Below are 19,631 nucleotides of genomic sequence, written 5' to 3'. Positions count from 1 at the left end.
CATAAAGTTTATACCGTATGGGCGCAGTTGAGGCATAAATTGCTAATTTTAGTACATATTCTTTCCTTATATTTATACTTTTCTACAACATTTAACTTATCTAAAACATGGTGAAATGGTTCTGCTCGTCATCCCTTTGCTATAATAACTTTCGAACACAAAATTCAAATGGAGAAAAGCTTGTATTTTACAGATTGCCAAGGACCAAGGATTTACAAATGGAGTACCAAAAAATTATTAAAACTGCTGGAGTTAATTGGAAAAACGGACACATATGTTGTGAACATTGGAGTGCTGGTTATAAAATTAATGACACTCTTCCTGATGTTACATTACCCCAGTCACAAATTCCTATTATTGAGCAAAAATATAATAGAGCAAAAGAAAGACTTGAAAAAACCCAAAGTGCAGCAAATAAAATGAAAGTTAAGGAGCTAAAAAAAAAATTTGAATTCATCCAAACACTTCGTACACCATCTAGTGTAAAGAGAAAACCTTCTGCTAAAAGAATATATTCTACGCCAGTACATATACAACGAGAACCCTCAAAGAGACAGTTATCTGCTAAATTAATATCTAAAGACAAAATTATTGAAGAACTTAAAAAAAAATAAACGAATCAAATAATAAAATAAAGAATCTTACCCATGAAAATAAATTACTAAAAATTAAAAACCACTACCTGCAATCATTTGTTAATAAACGAAATAAAATAATTCTTGAAAAAACAGGAACAATTCTAAACCTTCAAAAGTATATATTTTCCTATGACAACTTACAACAGAAATCTAGCAATATAGAATATTTAGCTGGTTTGCCCGTTGAAAAATTTGACTTGCTATTTCAAATTGTTTCACCATACTTACACATTATAAAATACCCTGACTGTAAAGGAACTGGGGAAAGATCATTAAACAAAGCAACCGAACTTTTATGTGTTTTAACAATTTGTCGTCATTCTCTTCATCTTGGCGTTATGGCTTATATGGCAGGTGTTGGTAAAAGCACAATGTATAGGATATTTGTTGGATGGCTTGTTTTTTTAGAAACACTTTTCAGTCAGTTGGACTTAAAACCAGATGATGGATTTTTATTAAAGAAAATGCCAGATATTTTTGTTCGAACAGGACATGGGTTGACCGACTTAGTTATTGATTGTACAGAATTTAAGTTTCAACATGCTACAAACTTTGAACTTAATTCCCTTATATTTTCTAACTATAAAAACACTGTCACCGGTAAAGCTTTAATCGGAATCTCAGCACATGGAAGTGGCCTTTTTTTCAGTGACATATATCCTGGTTCAATTAGTGACAGCGCTATAACTGAAGAAACTGCTGTTCTTGAATGGGTGCGACCTGAACATGAACTTATGTCAGATAGAGGTTTTTTCGTACAAGATCATTGTTCCATAAAAGGTGTTTTTTTAAATCGACCTGCCCAAAAAGATACAGATCAATTTTCACCTGCTGATGTTGCTGCAAATTTTGATATTGCATCTACTAGAATTCATGTGGAGAGATTCATTGGACGAGTAAGAAATTTTCTTGTTCTGCTATGCCATTTCTGCAGTTGCTCAGTGCAAGATAGAGCCAAAATTTTTTCCTTTGTTTCGTGAAAGTTTTTTAAATAGAGAAGCAAGGCCAATGTATGGCAACATAAGCCACTTACACCAACAGGACATTCACAGTAGGCTTTAACTGGAATATTACTACTAAATAGAATAACTGTAGGTCTTGTTAATTCACCATATGATTTTTTAACAAGAGCTCTAACAAATACATTATTATCACCTGCAACATGTGTTTTTACTGAAACTATTTTCCTGCTAGTCAACATAGCATAAGCTTTCTGTTGCTGACCTAAACTACCTTCTCTTTTTCTACAACTATATTCTTTAAATATCGATGCTGTAACTATTGGATACAATTCCTCTTTAGGACACCAGGGAGCTGAAATGGGAGGGATAAGATTGGGATCTAATGTTGTACCAAAACTAAAATTTCTTTCTCGTTTGACTCTCAATTTTTCCGCAAGTGATGGGTATAATTTGAATCGATTAACACGCATATTAAGCTCTTGTATTGTTCCTCATGTGGACAGGCCACGTTCCATAAACCATTGTACACAATCTTTCTTTTCCATTATTGCAAAAACAATACGTAAAAGTGTTAAACAGCAAATAACTATAATATAATAACTTGGAAGTGTGTACAAACGCTAGCTAAATGTTTACACTTTGCGGGAGTTCTGAAAATTTGTCCCTACAAGCCACTTCGGTCGGGCCCAGATCTGCGCGGTATGAAACTCCGTAATTCTCAGATTTCTCCAAAGATAACTTGTATGGTGATCCTGCATTGTTATCATGCATGGCACGTTTGCGCATTGGAAGGGTTGCTGTATGCATTAGACTAAATAGCTAATTTGGTATGATCGTATGATGCATTAGAAACTGTATGTTGTGGAAATTTTGCAATAACCTTTTTGGTGTGACTTAATGATTTTTTCTAATGTCTGGTATACCATTTTCCCTGGTGTACTTCTGGCATGGCAAAGCAAGTATGTAGTTTTAGCAGATTTAGATTTTTACATAACTGTTGTTAGCCACCTTCGATTTTGTTAGGCCTTTTGCATTTTTATTTGTTGTTGGACCTGCTTATATTTTTAAGCGTTCAGTTTCAGCGGGTATAAATATAACGCAGATTGTGAGCAACCTCAATCCCAGGGCTCTTTTTCTCCTTTTCTTATTACTGCACATGCTTATTTTTTGGACTTTTTGTTTCAGCGGTTATAAACATAGAGTAAATGCAAATTGTGACTTTTAAAAATTCAAATTCCTATGTTCTATGTTTTTATTTGGCACCTCTCAAAAAGACTCGATGAGAGATTCAGTGGATTCTTCCATGGGGATTCGGCTAGTTTTTAACAATAGACGACTACACGTTATGTTCAAGTTATGCATTCACTTCGGAAGAACCATAAACACCAGAAAAAAGAACTTTATTAAGTAAATCAAAATCGTCTGCTGGTAAGGAATTCAGTTATTCATTTTTAAAAACATGATTGTATATATTTTTTCTTGTCCAGCAACTAAGTCATCACAATTTGATTTAGCAAAAAAGTTACCAACACCACCAATCCGGTTTACCGTTTCTAACAAAAAGAAGCCATCTGAGTGTTTTAGTATAAAAAGATCTTTGGCAGGTAATCAAGACTTAAAGGAATTTTAAGAGATAAAAAGCTAACACTTGATGATCATTTGTAATTTATATTTAGAATCTGTTTCACCTGTAATATGTAAACAAATTATGTATGTGGAAGATTCACCAATGTTGTCACCATCAGAACCAAATACACCACGATCACCACTTGCTGCTAACCCTTGTTCTAGTTCCAGTTCTTCCACCTCAAAGAAACCCAGCAAGAGCAATGAAGCAGCTTGTAATAAGGATAAATATCCTTTACCTGAAGTAGGTAAGGTATTTGCTGCATGCGAGTATGTCCTTATATTTTACATTGATCCTTTCCTGCATAAGCCTATTTGTCCATTATATCCATAACACTGCGTCAATTGGGATTTGTTAGTGAATTTACTACTAACTTATATCACATTAGAGTTGCAACGAAAGGTTTTACTTGGGATTTCCGAAATTCTAAATCTCCTGAGAAACAACAGAACAACAGGTACCAGCCATGACAATAAAAAATGCTTGTCAGAGGAGGAATTTGAAACTCTGGAAAGAAAAGTCAAAGAAGACAAGACTGAATTCAAAAATCTTGTAAGCTTTTTATTTCTTTAACATAAGTTCAATTATTAGTTGTTGTGACAGTTTGAAGCTTTTATTTTAAAAAGCATAAATTGCTTTTTAAATAAAACCTCCTACTCTTTTCGATTTTATTAGGTCGACAAAGTATCCAATATAGGTGGTAGTAGTGAGAGGGAATGTACAAAAAACATACTATTAATGTAAGTGTTTATTATTATTTAAAAATTGATAAGGCCCGTGGAAAACTTAACTTAGGCATGAAAACAATGGAAAAAACATGTATATATATACAAGATACATTTTTGTTTTATTTAAAAGGTTAACAACAGATTGCAACAAAATACATCTTTCGCAATATGTTTTATAAGTGTGTTGTTCTACATTACCAAGGGTTTTCAACATTTTATTTTCTCACATTCGTTTCAATCTATCTAACTATTTATTTTGAAGAACATATTATTAAATTTACCCTTCTCTCTTACATTTGTTTGGATATAGTCTGTTTGGGTATGTTTATAATCTTCTCTGTCTATTATATAAATATTATTCTTTTAAATAGTTTTCTACTTTTTAACATATCTATAGTAATTTAGAGCATATTTCATACATAATTTATTTTTAAATTATTACCTTCATATTTTAAACAGGACACATATTTACAGCAGTTTTTTTAAAACTGAAATGTACATATCCTGTATAAGAAAATAATTTACAAAGAGGTGGCAAGCCACCAGGCATGTTCTCTAGAGGAGTACAACCTCTAGCTTGTTTCCAATTCTCCCTTTTTACAAGGATTTAATTAAAAAAAATATAAAAAATAAAATAACAAGGACACAACACATTTGAAAAGATGAACAGAACCTTAACCAAGGGCAGGTAGGTTTCGACCCATATTTCTGAACCTAATTACCCTGGATGTCTAGCTGGGTCACCTGGAAGAGGTCCGCGGACGGTCATCAGCAGAAACTAGACATCCCTATCTTCCTAAAATTAACTTTGACCACTTTCTGTTCAACTGTGCTATTCTTTGTTTTTAACTCAGGTAATAAGTGGAGTCGTTACTCTCCAAAGACAAGATCATGTGTGATCAAACCCACCTGCTAATATTTTTTTTTTATTTTTTATTTATTTATTTTTTTTAAGTGGGGTAATAAGTGGAGTCGTTACTCTCCAAAGACAAGATCATGTGTGATCAAACCCACCTGCTAATATTTTTTTTTTTATTTTTTTTTTTTTTTTTTTTTAAGTGGGGTAATAAGTGGAGTCGTCACTCTCCAAAGACAAGACCTAGTATGATCAAACCCCCTTGCTAACTTAATTTTTATTTGATTTTGTTTTATTTTTGACTGGGGTAATAAGTGGAGTCGTCACTCTCCAAAGACAAAACTCAGTGTAATCAAGCCCCCTTGCTGACTCCGGTTAAAATATTCTTATCTCAGCTCTTCCAAAAAGAAAACATATGACTCGTGACTGTTAATAAGGCGGTCATCACAGAAAATTACTGCTCTATCGTTGCAATGTATCCACCTGTGTACCATTTGGTCGAAGGCTATGGTTGTGTAGTGACCATTATTTAAGTTGCCGAAATGGTTGATAATAGCCCTTAATTGAAAATATTTACGAAATTTCACTTCTCCATCTCCGGTAAAGGTATGGAAAGGGTACCAGGGTAAGCAGTAATACGAGAGGCAATTTTTGACGCAAGACCGTTGGCACTAGCAAAACGTTTTAGCTGTAAAATGAGATGGGAACCGCACGACACTACTTCTTTTTCAACTAGAGCAGTTTGATGAGCGTTGTAAACATGGCAGAAGTAGGCATTGGTGTCTGACAACTCCTCGCTTTCGAAGAAATTATCTAAGGAAGATTGTAACGTAGGGTGCAGAGAACGTTGGATGCATGGTGCTATAACTTCTAAGGAGCTGGTAATATGACATGAATTGCAAGTGGTTGATGTCTTGATGCCAATACTAAAAAGACTTCCAAGAAATGGAAAATCTAATGACAGACCAGGTAGGAGATATTCAAGAACCTCGGGGACGTCATGCTGAGCAGAGATATTAAATGCACTTTCCTTCGCAGCTGAGATATGATGTTTCATAGCACGCAAAAATGGGAGGGATCAACTGGACTTCTAGAAACAGCCACACTTTGAAGAACACCTACAAATGCTTCGCCTAACTTTGAGGTTGTTTTGCTTACAGAAATGGCTTCTTTAACTTTTGGAAGGTTATAAAAACATTGTAAGACGGAGTTTGCATAACATGTGTTTCCCAAGTTTTTTAGACCGCTATTCATAAAATCAGGGTTAGATGGCAATGCGACTGTTGTTTTGGAAGACCTTATATCAAGTTTTTCGGGTTTTTTGATTTTACAAGATTTTGTGTGATTTGCGGAAGATTTCTCAGGGTTTTTTGATTTCTTTTATTCCATATTTGTAACAGAAGAAACTTCAGGAATGATTGGGGCCTTTTCAGGCTAAACCCAAGTGGTAGAATTTCGAGACATCCAGATGTAAAAAGAAGCACTCATGGAGGTAAAAGTTAGGGATTTTAATAGGGAACGTAAAGGCTTGTTAGGGAAACCAAGGCGAGGGAAACCAAGGCGACGAAAACAGGTCCTTACTGATTCTGAACAGAAACCCCTTGCACCCACCTCAATGGCAAAGAAATGCACGATCCATCCATTGTTTTTCATAGCATAACAAAGTGAAGAATATTTGTTAAGCTTTCGTTTGTGCCAATATTCCGTGTTCTCTTCACATGGACAAGTCAGTTCTAACATAATTACAGTTTTGGAAGAACTGGATATGAATAACACGTCTGGGCGCAGTTGTGTTATTGCAATGTATGGTGAAACAACTAAAACAGAATCTAAATCTGACAGTATTTTCCAATCGGAAGCAAGGTGAAGAAGGCCTGGACACTTTGTATGCCTCTTCTTAGATGGTGATTGACCGGCCGGAATGAAATTAATTTTGTTGCACTTGGAAAGCTAAGAGGTTCATATGATACCAAAAACTCTTTTAATGCCTTAACCAAAACTATTAAAACCGAGTCATGACGGTATGTGTATCTACCCTGCGTAAGGGAGGTCCTACAGGCACCCAATATGTAAGAGACATTTGAGGATGGTTTCTTGCACAGAATGCAACTTTTGTCTTTCTCAATTCCCCATCTCACAAGATTGGTTGGAGAGGGAAGGGTGTCGTAGGTTGCCCCTATACAAAATGAAGTTAGACATTGTGGCAGTGAAAGAATTGTTCTCCAAGATAAATCATTTTTTATATCAGAGCACCATTTCGTCCAATTGCCTTGCAAATGCAACTGTACAGCTCTGGCATGGTAAATATCTTCTTCATTTTCTTCAATGATATTGGAAACAAGCTTTCGGTAAGCATAAGTGCCTTTTGGTGGTATATTTTTGTGGTCTAAGAGCCCTAAGCCAGCTCGACCAGTCTGATGCAAACCTAAAATCCTTTTGAAATTGAGCTGACTATCCGCCGAAAGAACTGCCTCACTAACTTTCCAATTTCCAGCTTTCAAAACTGGTACACACTTAGACACACAAGGGTCGACAGAATCTCTTAGTAACAGATGTCCACTGATTTTGGCAGATTTGAGAACAGATGCAAGACTTTTCAGGGGAAGAGGACAAGGCGATGTCGAGGAATATAAGAAAATGTTGGAAATTGAATGATGTAGTTTTAACCATTTCCTAATGAAAACAGAAAATCTTTGCTCTAGTTTTGTGATAGTAGATAGAAACTTCATAAATTAATAATGGCCAGCGGATTCTGGGAATTAACAGATGGTGTAAAAACCAAACCTTATGGACCCCTTTATGAAAGGACATGTCTATAGCCATAAGTTTGTCTTCGGCATCATTTAGAAATTCTTGTATTGCAGCAGAATCAGACAAGGATGAGTTTATTGTTCTGCCTAAAAACCTAATTGGATTAGAATGAATGGATGGAATTTTTTCGCTGCCAACTGTAAACGGTGAACTTTGGACAACTTTTCCCTTATCAATAACAATGCTGTGTGATTTAGAAGGCCTAAACGACATGCCTACCCAATCAAGAGCTGTTGTACACCTGTTTAATAAATTTTGAGTACTTGGAATTGACGTGGACATTAAGAACATATTATCCATAAAAGCTTTTATTGGGGGTTGGTCTAGGATTTTGTTTTTATTACCTTCAGTATCAATAAGGCTGGGGGTAACACACACATACTCAATAATAACGTTTATAGCTGCAAGAAATAGTATAATGAAAAGTGTACAGCCGATAAAAATTCCCCTACAGTGTCGATGCCAACTGGAAGGAGCAGAAGCCGAAAAAGACTTACTCCACAAGCTGTCGTAGTATAGCTGTATGAGCCTTATCCATGATTCTGGTACACCATAGCGTCTGAGAGCCATAAAAATCAGCTTGTGCGGAACTGAAGGGTACGCATTAGCAATATCAAGCCATATGGCTGAAAGCGAAGAATGTTGTGCCTTCGCATTCTTAAGTGTGGACCAAACAATAGACATGTGTTCCCAGCAATCCGGAACTTTTTCCATACAACCTTTTCGAATGGAAGTATTGATGAAGTTGTTTTTCTTTATAATATGCGATCCTAACCGCTTGGAAATCAAACTAAAAAAGAGCTTTCCTTCAACATTCAGAAGAGCTATGGGGCGAAAATTCTTTATGTTGGATGGACAAGGTGTGTTGTTTTAGGTATATAAACTTCTGATGTAATTCTCCATTGCACAGGAATAAAAGACTACTTTAGACAAGCTTGAAAAATGTTAAACAGAAACGATGCAATATGGTTTTGCATGTTGCTTTTCTCAACTTTCAATTTGCTTTTTTTAGAGATATGGGCGACAGGTTCATCATCAGATTCACTCTAATTGTGGAATAACTGCAAGGAAGGCATCTCTGAAATTCCAGAATTAGAAATCTCAAGATCGTTTTCGTTGTCTGAGAAATCTAAGTCTCTCAATTCTGATATATATAGTATATAGAATAGTAATAATTTCATAAAGGTCTTTATATATTTTACTTATCTCCAAAGATAACAAAGGATTGAATAAACCCATATTATTAGATATCACTTGCTACATACATACGTGGCGGAGGTAAGCATTTATTTCAATAAATTTCCACACATTCCTTACCCTGTCTAGTTGAAAGCAACTGAGTAAGATCATATATTTCTTTCCTTCAACCAGTTGGTGGACACATTCATCAAGCAGCTGCTCCGAATTTGTTATCAGAATGTACGACTCTTGGTGGATGTAAAACAGGGGAAGCAAAAATTACGAAAGGTAAAATAAATTTTGCGCACTTTCGGAAAGTATTGAAAAGAGTGCGCAGTTTGTAGTTTATTCCCTTTTTAGGTTACCTTTTACCAGCTAAGCGTATATTGTAACGTTACAAGACAATCGCCAAAGCCGGAAAAAGTTAACACAGGCACAGAAATATAAGAAGTTGCTTCAGTTAGCTCAACAAGTTGTGTCTGTTAGGAGTGAGGGAGGAATGGGTTTTTTTGATAAACAGCTCAACGTTATGCAGAAAATTTAGAGTTATGGAGGTTGGGCAGGTTGGTAGTTATTTTGTGGACAGAGATTAATATTTTTACTTAGACAGCTTCCAAAAAAGTATTTAGGAAAGAGAAAAAATCTATATTTTGCCATTGTAGATTTGAGAGAGCTTTTGATAGTGCCACTTAAAGTTATTTGTTGGGCTATGAGAAAATTAGGTGTTGATGAGTGGCTAGTTACGATGGTACAGTCTATGTACAGCAATGCTAGAAGTCGTGTCAGGATTAACGATTCACTTAGTGAGGAAATTAGTGTAATAGTTGGGATACATCATGGTTCTGTACTTAGTCCTTTGTTGTTTGTTTTAGTCTTAGAAGTGCTGTCGATGGGGTTCAGAACAGGTTGTCCATGGGAGTTACTGTATGCAGATGATTTGGTTCTCATAGCAGGAAGAATTAGTTGAAAAGTTTAAGAATTGGAAGAAAGGACTACAAGAGAAAGGGCTAAGGGTGAACACAGCAAAGTCTAAAGTCATGATTAGTAGAATTCCAGCCAATTGTGAGCTTGTAGTTGGTAAGTGCCATTGTGGAGTTGGCAGGAAAGGGGTTGGTAGTAAATCAATTTTTTGTCAGGCTTGCAAGCATTAGGACATAAGAAGTGCAGTAGTATTGGTGGAAGGTTAAGAGGTGAAATTCAGTTTGTATGCAAGCGTTGAAAAAGTGAGATTATAGAGAATGAAGTATTTCCACCTTAAATGATGTATAACAGTGGCTCGTTAGAGATAGTTGAGAATTTCTGTTACTTAGGTGAAGGGGGTGTTGGAAGAAGTGTTACTTGCAGGATAGGTTCTGCTTATAAAAAGTCCAGAGACTTACTTCCTTTCTTGACTAGCAGAGTCTTGTTAATTGAGAAAAGGTAGGTTATATGAGGCCTGTGTAAGAAGTGTTATGTTGTACGGTAGTGAGACATGGGCATTGAAGCAGTAAGATCTTGACCGTTTAGAAAGGAACGATATGAGAATGGTTAGGTGGATGTGTAACGCCAGTCTGAGAGACAGAAAGAGTTCAGACCGAGAAAGACTTGGCAGGAGGTTATAAGGGCAGGCTTGATACAGAGGAATTTGAGTTTAGATCTAACACAGTCTTGATCAATTTGGAAGAGGGTCATTAATATACCCCATCCAACCCATGCTAGCATGGAAAACGGACGTTAAGCCGAGAATGATGATGATGAGATGAGTGTGTGAGAGTAGGGGAGGAAGCAAGATATGAAATTGACAGCCTGTTGCATGAAGAATCAAAAGAACAAGAAAATGAAGAAATAAATGACTCTGAGAAAAAAAAAGAACAGGATAGAGGTAGAGATGAAAGACGTAGACATAAAGGAAGAAACTTGGTAATGTAAATATGCCACCTAAAACGATTAAAGGGGGTCGTCCAAAGGGCGCGGAACTAACATGATAGGGCTGCCTTGAAAAAAAAAAAGCAAAAACAGTTTTCTATTCTTCCCTTTTCGATGAAAAAAAGTGTTGCTTCGCTTGCAATAAATGGCAACCAAACCATCCAATCTTGCGATGTTGAAAAAAATCATCAGCTTGGTCGGCTGTCCTAAATTTAACGGAAAAGAAACGGTCCTCAAAATGGATGTGCTTGTCATGCAAAAAGGGATTGAAAGATTGTGAAAGCGTGGCGAGCGAAAGGTGCTTAATGTGGTGTCATTTGACTTGCACCAGCTTAAAAAAGCTACCAAAAAAGGCTAATTAAATTTGCGGTATTTGCAAGAAAAAAATTATGAATATGTAATAGTGTCTTACTCTTTATTAGAAAAAACGACGTTTCACTTAATTTTGTCATTATTTCTGCCAATTAGAGGCTGTGCCAATTAGAGGCTGTGTGTAAGTAATCTTTGAGATTCTAAACAAACAAATTATTTTATCTGCCTACCGTTTAGTAAAAAAAGAATCATCAACCGGCATAAGAGATGTAAATATTTTCAACTGCCGGCTATTTAGCATATGGAAAATCATTGGCTGGCTGCCTTCCACGCAGACATGGCGATTGATAATGAGGTGACAAAACAGCAAGCTTTGATGATAATACTTGTCTAAAGACAGGTGGTTATGGCTACGTAGAGTTTATACCCTCAAAAGATTCCGAAATAATTCAAATCTTCCTTGTTGCAAGGGTTTGGCAAATTATACGATGACCATTTTGACTAACATTAAAGTAACACGGTACAGAGGAACAAAGAAGAACAACCTTTGAATACAACAGAAAACATTAAACAAAACAATGATAAAAACAGCTACAGTTTAGAGACAATAAAAACAAGCGATTCAGTGCATAAAATAAATAAAACTTATTAAAGTGAATATTCTTTAACGGATAAATTTCAAAGAAATTCATTAAGAATTCGTAGATAAGAAAAAGCAAAAACTATTTACATAAAAAGGCACAAAGAAGCTTTCCGTAAGCATAAGTACCTTTTGGTGGTGTACTTTTGTGGTTCAAGATCCAATGCCTAATGAAAGGGGTTAACGAAGAATCACAGGTAGATAGACGAGTTAGTAATAACAAAATTGATATACGAAGGGTACGGTCAGGGATTATTGGCGCTCTTTAATTCTATCAATGACAGTTAACTTTAAGATGTATTCCAACATCAGCTGCAATGTGTTAGCACTGCGCCGTAATACATCGAAAAGAAATAACAAGCGCTACAGACAAAATACTGGCTGGTTGCAATTTTGCTTACAACTTGCAAAATGCAATTTGGAATAATCAGACATCAGACACGATTATGTCTATTGTCAACAATTTTACGAAGCTAATAAAAGCCTCTGCAGTATCGACTAGTTAACTAAGCTTTCTTCTTCGATTTGATAAATTGAGTTTCTCTCAAACAAAAGCTTAGACGCGAACGAATGACTCAGCAGAAACACTGAGTTTAAATTAAACAATGTGACTAATCTCTTCGGAGGCCATTTTACTTTATCTGTGAGTTGTTTACCAAGCTTTGAGTAAAACTGTTGCAGGGCGCCTAGAGCAAAAGGTTTCAGGCTGACTCCTCTCCTTGCCCTCTGCCCATAGACGGCTTGCGTTGTGACGTCATTTGTTTACATTTTCTCGGACCTTGTGGAAGCTGGCAGGGTAAAAAACAGCGAGCGCCTATGGAAGCCCCTGTGCACATTAATATAGTTATCTCGAGTTCCATGGATAACATTATTATTGTGCTCAAGGGACACGTATATGTGCACAATAATGGCGTTATCCTGAGATAGCACAAGTTATCTCGAGATAACTAACTATCTCGGGATAGCGTGCCAAATGTGCTCAAGAAAGCGCACAATAATAATCTATCCGCGAATAACGATTGTATCTTCAGATAGCTCTGCCCGCGTGTATTCAAATTACGAATTTATCAAACCACGAGGTAGACCACGAGGTTAAACGAATTATACAAGAGTCGGCAGTAGTATCTGTCATGGATTCCTGGACAGCTAGCAGTTATCCTGAGCCTATCGTCTACTATTCAAACACTGCGGACCCTAGAGAGACAGCACGAAGACTTAGTAATTCTTTCGATGAAATATCGACTGATATGTAATTAGCTATAGCTAATTAACAAATCACACTGTACAGAGGGTAGAGCAAGCTAGTTAGTGAAGACGTTTTAGCTATAGCTATGTAGCTAGCTATATAGTAGCCACTATTTTACCTATATTTTTAAAAAGGAGTAAAGGAGCTTACATGATTTAGAAAAATGGAGTTTTCTTCAGGTGCATTTGCACACACATCAATTCAGACTTACCAAAACTTACTTTTCAAAGCAGAGTCAAGGAAAATAGTAATCTAATTGGGTCCAAAACTCAGTAAAACTTGTTGATCCTGTCTAAACCCAGTCATAAATAAGCCATACTTAGATATTAGCTAGCCCAGCTAGCTACTGGGATATCCTGACTGATTTTTATTTATATATTGCTAGCCTGGCTTTTAGTAGCAAAGGTTAAGACATAAATAGGTTAGGACATATATAAATAATTGTTTGCGAAGGTGCCAGTGACAAATAACTTTGTCACGCTTGGCAGACTTATCCGCCACGGCCAGAACCCTCTTTGCAAAAAATATGTGTAAAGCATGACAAAAGTTATTTGACAAAAAATAAACAAAAATGGTTTGGGTGTAGACTTTAAAGACCTTAGTGTAATATTTTATGTAAAGATGCGTGTTATTGACATGATTTATTAGATGAAATAGGTTTTCGTCACAGTGGTGCCGTAGATTAGTGGTTATAGCTCTCGTACTCTGTGCGGGAGACCGGGGTTCGATTCCTCTTGACGTCGATTCAACATGGGCGAGTGAATGTTACCATAGCCCCGGGTTAACCCAAGCCATGTGAGGGAAATTGGGAAGATGGCACACTGTGTGGGCCGTTGATGTTGGCGGGAGTTGTCTAGTAGAGCGCGCTCAAAATGAGCATTAAATACTCTAGGACTCTCCATCCAAGCCATGGCCCCTCCTGGAAATATCCCTTTTGTTGTAAATTTTCACAGCTTTCTGATCAGTGGAACGCGTGACTGTGTGTAAATGACTTACTATGTGTAGCTTTTATTTAGAAGCAAGTTGTTTCTCTTATGGACAGTACTTCATTAAATGATATAACTACAAAACTGATAGTCGAAGTTACAGAAAAATATAAGCTTACAGAGGTTTGTAACTTTATTTAGAATTGGTTTTACAATCAAGGAGGTTTGCACAATCAAGGAGGCGGTATTGGTACAATTGGCTTGTGCTCCATAAAGTTCGATCTGAAGCTAAATTCTTTCTCAGGATGTCATTACTTTAATTAGCTCGATTGTTTCTTTAGTCGGTGAACTCTAATGAGGACATTGAACCTATCACTTCATCGCATTCGCAAACTTAAAACATTAAATACTCTAGGACTCTCCATCCAAGCCATGGCCCCTCCTGGAAATATCCCTTTTGTTGTAAATTTTCACAGCTTTCTGATCAGTGGAACGCGTGACTGTGTGTAAATGACTTACTATGTGTAGCTTTTATTTAGAAGCAAGTTGTTTCTCTTATGGACAGTACTTCATTAAATGATATAACTACAAAACTGATAGTCGAAGTTACAGAAAAATATAAGCTTACAGAGGTTTGTAACTTTATTTAGAATTGGTTTTACAATCAAGGAGGTTTGCACAATCAAGGAGGCGGTATTGGTACAATTGGCTTGTGCTCCATAAAGTTCGATCTGAAGCTAAATTCTTTCTCAGGATGTCATTACTTTAATTAGCTCGATTGTTTCTTTAGTCGGTGAACTCTAATGAGGACATTGAACCTATCACTTCATCGCATTCGCAGGTAAAATCTTATTTAGAATCCCTATGATAATTTCCTCTCACGTTTTTTTGTTAAACGAGCGCCATTTTATTTTTAGGTATATATGTTGTGTTGACATAAAACCGTTTTGCTTTACATGCAGGTGGGATCCTGTGGAGTTTTTGAAAAAAATGACTTGCTGAAAAAGCTGGAGCTAGAGAAGAAAAAGAGAAAGAGAGAAAAACAAACAAATTCGTTGCAGACTTCCAAAAATAAAATTTTAGCGAACCGTAGCCGACAATTGAGCCGTTTAAAGTTAACTTCATATTTCTCGATAAGAACGGTACAGATCGTGGATGCAGCCAATTTCTCAGATTTGTTTGGTTACGTGGACGAAGTTTTTTTAGAAACTGATGTGCCAATGTTTGAATTTGATGAAAATGTAGCACTGACGATTGTTAAAGTTACTTCAAACCACGTTTTGAGACGAGTTGAATTTAATAACGGTGAATTTGGAGTGTGTAAATCACACAAGCCAGTTTTAAAAAACAGCATTTTAACGCAGATGTCTAACTTAATTTATGAAGCTAAAATCATTTTACTCGCTGGAAACACCCAAACATTGTTTATTGCCATGGTTTATCGACAATCAATTCGACCCCTGTGCTTGTTTTAGGATTTGAGAGCGATGCTACTCTCGTTGATATGTTTAACAAATGTGCGAAAATTAAAACTTCCGCGATTTCAAGCATCCTGTCAGGTCTGTCTGATGCCATTTGTCATATTCATAATAGCAATATATTGCACAACCAAATAACCGCCTATCTTGTGTTGTGTTTAGTTGTTTTATACATGCCTTGCTAGTTGATTCAACTTATTGAAACTTAAAATTTTGTTGTGCGGATCATGATATACCTGTGGGTAATTTTAGTGATATCTTTCTACCTTGATGGAACTGGCTGGGTGCATAAAACAAACCCATGCAAGGCAGCAAAAACAACAAGGACACGGATGAAGAGGTGAAGGTTTAAGCAGAGAGTGTACGGCCAAAGGAAAAAAGAGGGCAGTGGTAGTAGGATGGCTAAGTTCATGGTAGCGATTGCGTATGGAAAAGGTGTAATTGAGTGTCATCAGTATGAAGGTGGTCTCAGTGGTGAAAAGTGCGCATATTTTTTCAGAGGTCGCTTTCCAGTAATGTTTGAACATGGATATAACCAGCGCGGGAGACTGTTCCTTCAAGATGGAGACCCTTCACAAAACTCTCGTTTGTCGCGTGATGCTATGGATTCCTTCGGGCGCAGACTTTTCAAGATTCCACCTTATTCACCCGACTTTAACCCCATTGAAAACGTCTTTCATTTGGTTGGAATCCAGCTTAAGAAACAGGCCTTGGAAAGAAGACTGAAGAAAGAAACCTATGTGCAATTCTGTCGCCGTGTACACTTTTAAATTATCCTTCCAGAATTATTGACAAAACAATTGGTTTCATGCCAAAACGTGTTGATGAGGTTATAAAAGGTAAAGGACGTAGTACCCGGCGCTAAGCTTGTGAAAGACCTTGTAAAATTGTGTAAGTTTTGGAGCAACGAGTAACCTTCGAGTAACCATAGGCTGTTTACAGGTTTTCTTAGCAAGATATGACGAGTAACACGAGTAACCGTACTGTATATAAAGAATGTATAGTATTCCTTTAATATAAAAATATGGTTGCTCGTGTTACTCGTCAATTTTGTTAAGAAATCTTCTAAACCCCCTATGTTTACTCGTTGACCTTTTGTTTGTTGTTTTTGTAGGAAGGCATATTAAACTATATAAGTGTGTTATAATATAAATTGACTTGTTGTATGCGCACACAACACCAATTGCTAAAACGTCTGAACAAAATAATAACATAAGCTCCTCACAGTTTTGAAAGTCAAAAAAGTTTGTGTACAACATAATTCGTCTTAGGTAGAATGTCTCTGTGATAGAACAGAACCAAAGTAACATTAAATACGTGGTTGTTATTCGTCACAACGGATAAACAAAAGTTTGGCGAAACATCTAAGTTATATTGAAACTGACGGTAGGACTTGTTCAAGAAATCAAAGAAGGGTATATTTAGTTTGCTAATGTCAATATTTTTTGCATGTATAAACCCATTCTTATTCCCCACTCACATCTAAAGCTAGCTAGCTTAAAACTACAGATTTAGATAGAATAACAATAGAATTTAGATAGATAGCACTTAGCTAGCTAGCATAAAAAAGAGTTGATTAATTTAGAGTTTTCCGTCATAAAGCTTCAACCGAAGATGCCAAAAAAGGAAGACCAAAAGGAATATTCAACGCCATTGGTCTTCCAAAGAAAAAGAGTGAAAAACTCATTCCATAGTGTATCACGGGTTATCAATGGCGCGTTGTTGATCACAAAAAACCTGCACCCTAAATTGACAGATCAATGTGTTCAATTAACATCTACTAAAGAATGCTTAGAAAATGAGGCCTGGAAAAAGCTATTTAGATTTTCAAAGAGAAAATAAAATTGTCTTTGTGAGACTTGCCAAAATGCTTTGGCAGAATCCCAATCCGTTGGATGTAACTGTTGCCTTAATTGGTACCATTTGTCCTGTATTGGTAAAACAAAATTACTGGCGAGACGCATATGGTTCTGCCGAGAATACTTTAAACAATAGGAAAAGCAATTTTATTCGTAGAAACTAAGTTTTTGTTTTCGTTTTTGTTGTTAACGCACACGCGTAGATCTGCAGAAATGCTATAAGATTTTCCTAATGCTTCTTAAAAAAAAATAGTGTTTTTTCGTCTCAGCCTCAATATTCTTCATTTTTTGACTAATATGAGCATAACATCTTCATTGATAATATTCTTAACATGACTATAGCCTGAAAACATATAATCAGCCTTGTAGCACACGTAGTCAAACTTGTAGAAATGTAAATAAGAAAATATATTTTCATCGTCAACTCTCCTACTTCTAGAAAAAAGAAATACGTGAATGCCGTACTTCTAGCAAAAAATAGTAAAAATACGTGATATCGTACTTCTAGTAAAAAATAAATAAATAAAAGTACGGTCACGTACTTGTAGCCACTTCGCTTTCAAATTATGCAACAACTTGCTTGATGGGTACTGCAACAACGCTTTAGTATTATGAAGCACTCAAGATTAATTTTTGGATTTCATTTGCGGAAGTATGTTTTTTATCCAGTTGTACGTGGAGTGTATTTCACACATATATCTGAGGGGATTGCAGCAATGCCAGGATTTTATAATAATCAGAATATCAAGGCAGGAAACAGGTTATAAAAATGAAATGGATAGTATTGACCTTAGAATGTAACCATACATTTAATTTACATTAAGTCTGGAAAATCTATTGGCTTTTACCTGGAATATGACAATGCATTCTTCATCAACTAACGTTGTGTTGAACAAAACTTTTATCACCGTTATTTCCCCTATGTTGATATAAAGTTAGATTTCTTTCATGCGACCCAATTACCCATGAAACCCCGTTATTACTTACTGATGAACGAAGTCACTTTCATTTTCGACAAAAAGATGACTTCTGCGCTGTTCGGACCATGAAAACCCCTGGTTATGCAGTAAAAGGAATTATCCCAGGACAAGGAACAAAAGCAAATGAAATAATAGCCTACTCAGAGGTGCCACAGTTATGTCTCCTGAGGTTGCTTAAGTTGCGTTGACTGTAATCTTTTATAATTATAATGAAAAAAATAAGTGGTTGCAAAAAAATAATTTGCATAGAGGTGGCTAGCCACCGCAATAATGAACTTAACCTGTTAGGTCTTTGAAAACAAACTGGAGGTTATCCAAAAGCATACACTTATGCAACAAAAAATTACGCGGTTTTTAAAGGACATGTAAAGAAAGAATGTGGTGTTGAGTTGCAGAATCCATTGCAGTCTTCGTCTTCATGCACGCAAGCCTGTAAAGGACACAGAAATGGATCTAAGAGCTAAAAATGTTGCCAGTTTTTTTCAACAAAAAGTGAAAAATATAGAGCTTGTCATTGTTAACGTACAGGCTGCTGATTGTTACTGGAAAAGGTGCAATGTTATTTAATGTTTTCCAAATGTTAAGTTCTGAAACAATGGTTAAAAGAAAGTGGATTCGTCTGATTATTTGGAAGATAATTTGCTTATTTTCAAAAGAGCAATGATGGCAGCGTGACTGTCAATTATTTAACTGTACTCAGCAATTATCAACCAAGCAGTATTCCTGATTTAATAGTAATATTTTTAGAATTAAAAAATAAAATACACAAATTATGTGCTGCTAATGCAGACAGGTTTGTATTTAATACTTTATTTTGTTTTCTGTGGTTATTTCTAGAATAGATTAAAAATACATTCTTATAATGTTTTTGGGAAGAGTAAATTAAAGTTTTAAACTTAAGTTAAACTGTGGTTGCTCCATTAATTCCCCTCCAGATTGTAAAATCTTCCAAACAGAAGAGTACCGTCCCCTTTCTATGTTACAAGAACCAATGCAAGTTGCTCTTCAGCGTTACGGTGTCCCGCAACATTGAATTACTTTTATTAAAAACTACTATATCGGCATATACAGCAAATCTTTTTCTGAAGATGCCCCAAGCAATGCGAGGTATATTTGCTGGCTGTACACTATCTATCATTCCTTTCTTAGCTGGCATAAACATCATCCTAGAATATACGGTAGAAGCATCTGTAACAAGGTTTATCACATCAAGCAAAGTGTTATTTCCATTAATGAGAGCTTTCATGGACGATATAAACTTGATGTCATCGTCCGTTTGCGGTGCGCAAAAGCTATTAACCAGGTGTGCTACCGCTTTAAAGTGGGCTGGTATGGAATTCCGTGCCCACAAATCACGCAGCATAGTAATCGTAAAAGGCAGGTCTTTGAATTCTACACCCTTCTCAGTTCAAAAGCCTTTAAATCCAACAGATTTCTCTTCATTTACACCCTCTTTCCACTCCATGCCAGTACGATTTTTAGGT

At 36.1% G+C, this 19,631-nt stretch overlaps 3 protein-coding genes across 4 annotated transcripts; all 3 read left to right on the top strand.

Moving 5' to 3' along the window:
- The first annotated feature begins 614 nt into the window (after window positions 1-614).
- LOC130649116 (uncharacterized) lies at window positions 615-3,268 on the top strand. The gene is made up of 2 exons (XM_057455336.1): window positions 615-3,028; window positions 3,115-3,268. The coding sequence occupies exon 1, from the start codon at window positions 977-979 to the stop codon at window positions 1,616-1,618; it is 642 nt and encodes a 213-aa protein (XP_057311319.1). The 5' UTR covers window positions 615-976; the 3' UTR covers window positions 1,619-3,028; window positions 3,115-3,268.
- On the top strand, window positions 3,058-14,455 carry LOC130649099 (uncharacterized). 2 transcript variants are annotated; one of them, XR_008983001.1, is made up of 6 exons: window positions 3,058-3,204; window positions 3,277-3,474; window positions 3,616-3,779; window positions 3,903-3,967; window positions 13,921-14,013; window positions 14,370-14,453. XR_008983001.1 is itself a non-coding variant. In XM_057455313.1 (5 exons), the coding sequence occupies exons 1-5, from the start codon at window positions 3,060-3,062 to the stop codon at window positions 13,955-13,957; spliced, it is 609 nt and encodes a 202-aa protein (XP_057311296.1). In that variant the 5' UTR covers window positions 3,058-3,059; the 3' UTR covers window positions 13,958-14,455. The 2 variants fall into 2 exon arrangements, 1 of the variants encoding a protein (XP_057311296.1); XM_057455313.1 differs by having other exon boundaries at window positions 13,921-14,455.
- Window positions 14,456-14,473: 18 nt separating this feature from the next.
- Window positions 14,474-16,739, top strand: LOC130649107 (uncharacterized). The gene is made up of 2 exons (XM_057455325.1): window positions 14,474-14,671; window positions 14,748-16,739. The coding sequence occupies exon 2, from the start codon at window positions 14,787-14,789 to the stop codon at window positions 15,303-15,305; it is 519 nt and encodes a 172-aa protein (XP_057311308.1). The 5' UTR covers window positions 14,474-14,671; window positions 14,748-14,786; the 3' UTR covers window positions 15,306-16,739.
- Window positions 16,740-19,631: the final 2,892 nt, after the last annotated feature.

This window comes from Hydractinia symbiolongicarpus, chromosome 1 (genome assembly GCF_029227915.1).
Source record: "Hydractinia symbiolongicarpus strain clone_291-10 chromosome 1, HSymV2.1, whole genome shotgun sequence".
Taxonomy (NCBI): Eukaryota; Metazoa; Cnidaria; class Hydrozoa; order Anthoathecata; family Hydractiniidae; genus Hydractinia; species Hydractinia symbiolongicarpus.
Note: the sequence above shows the minus strand (reverse complement) of the source record. Positions and strands in the feature narration are given on the sequence as shown.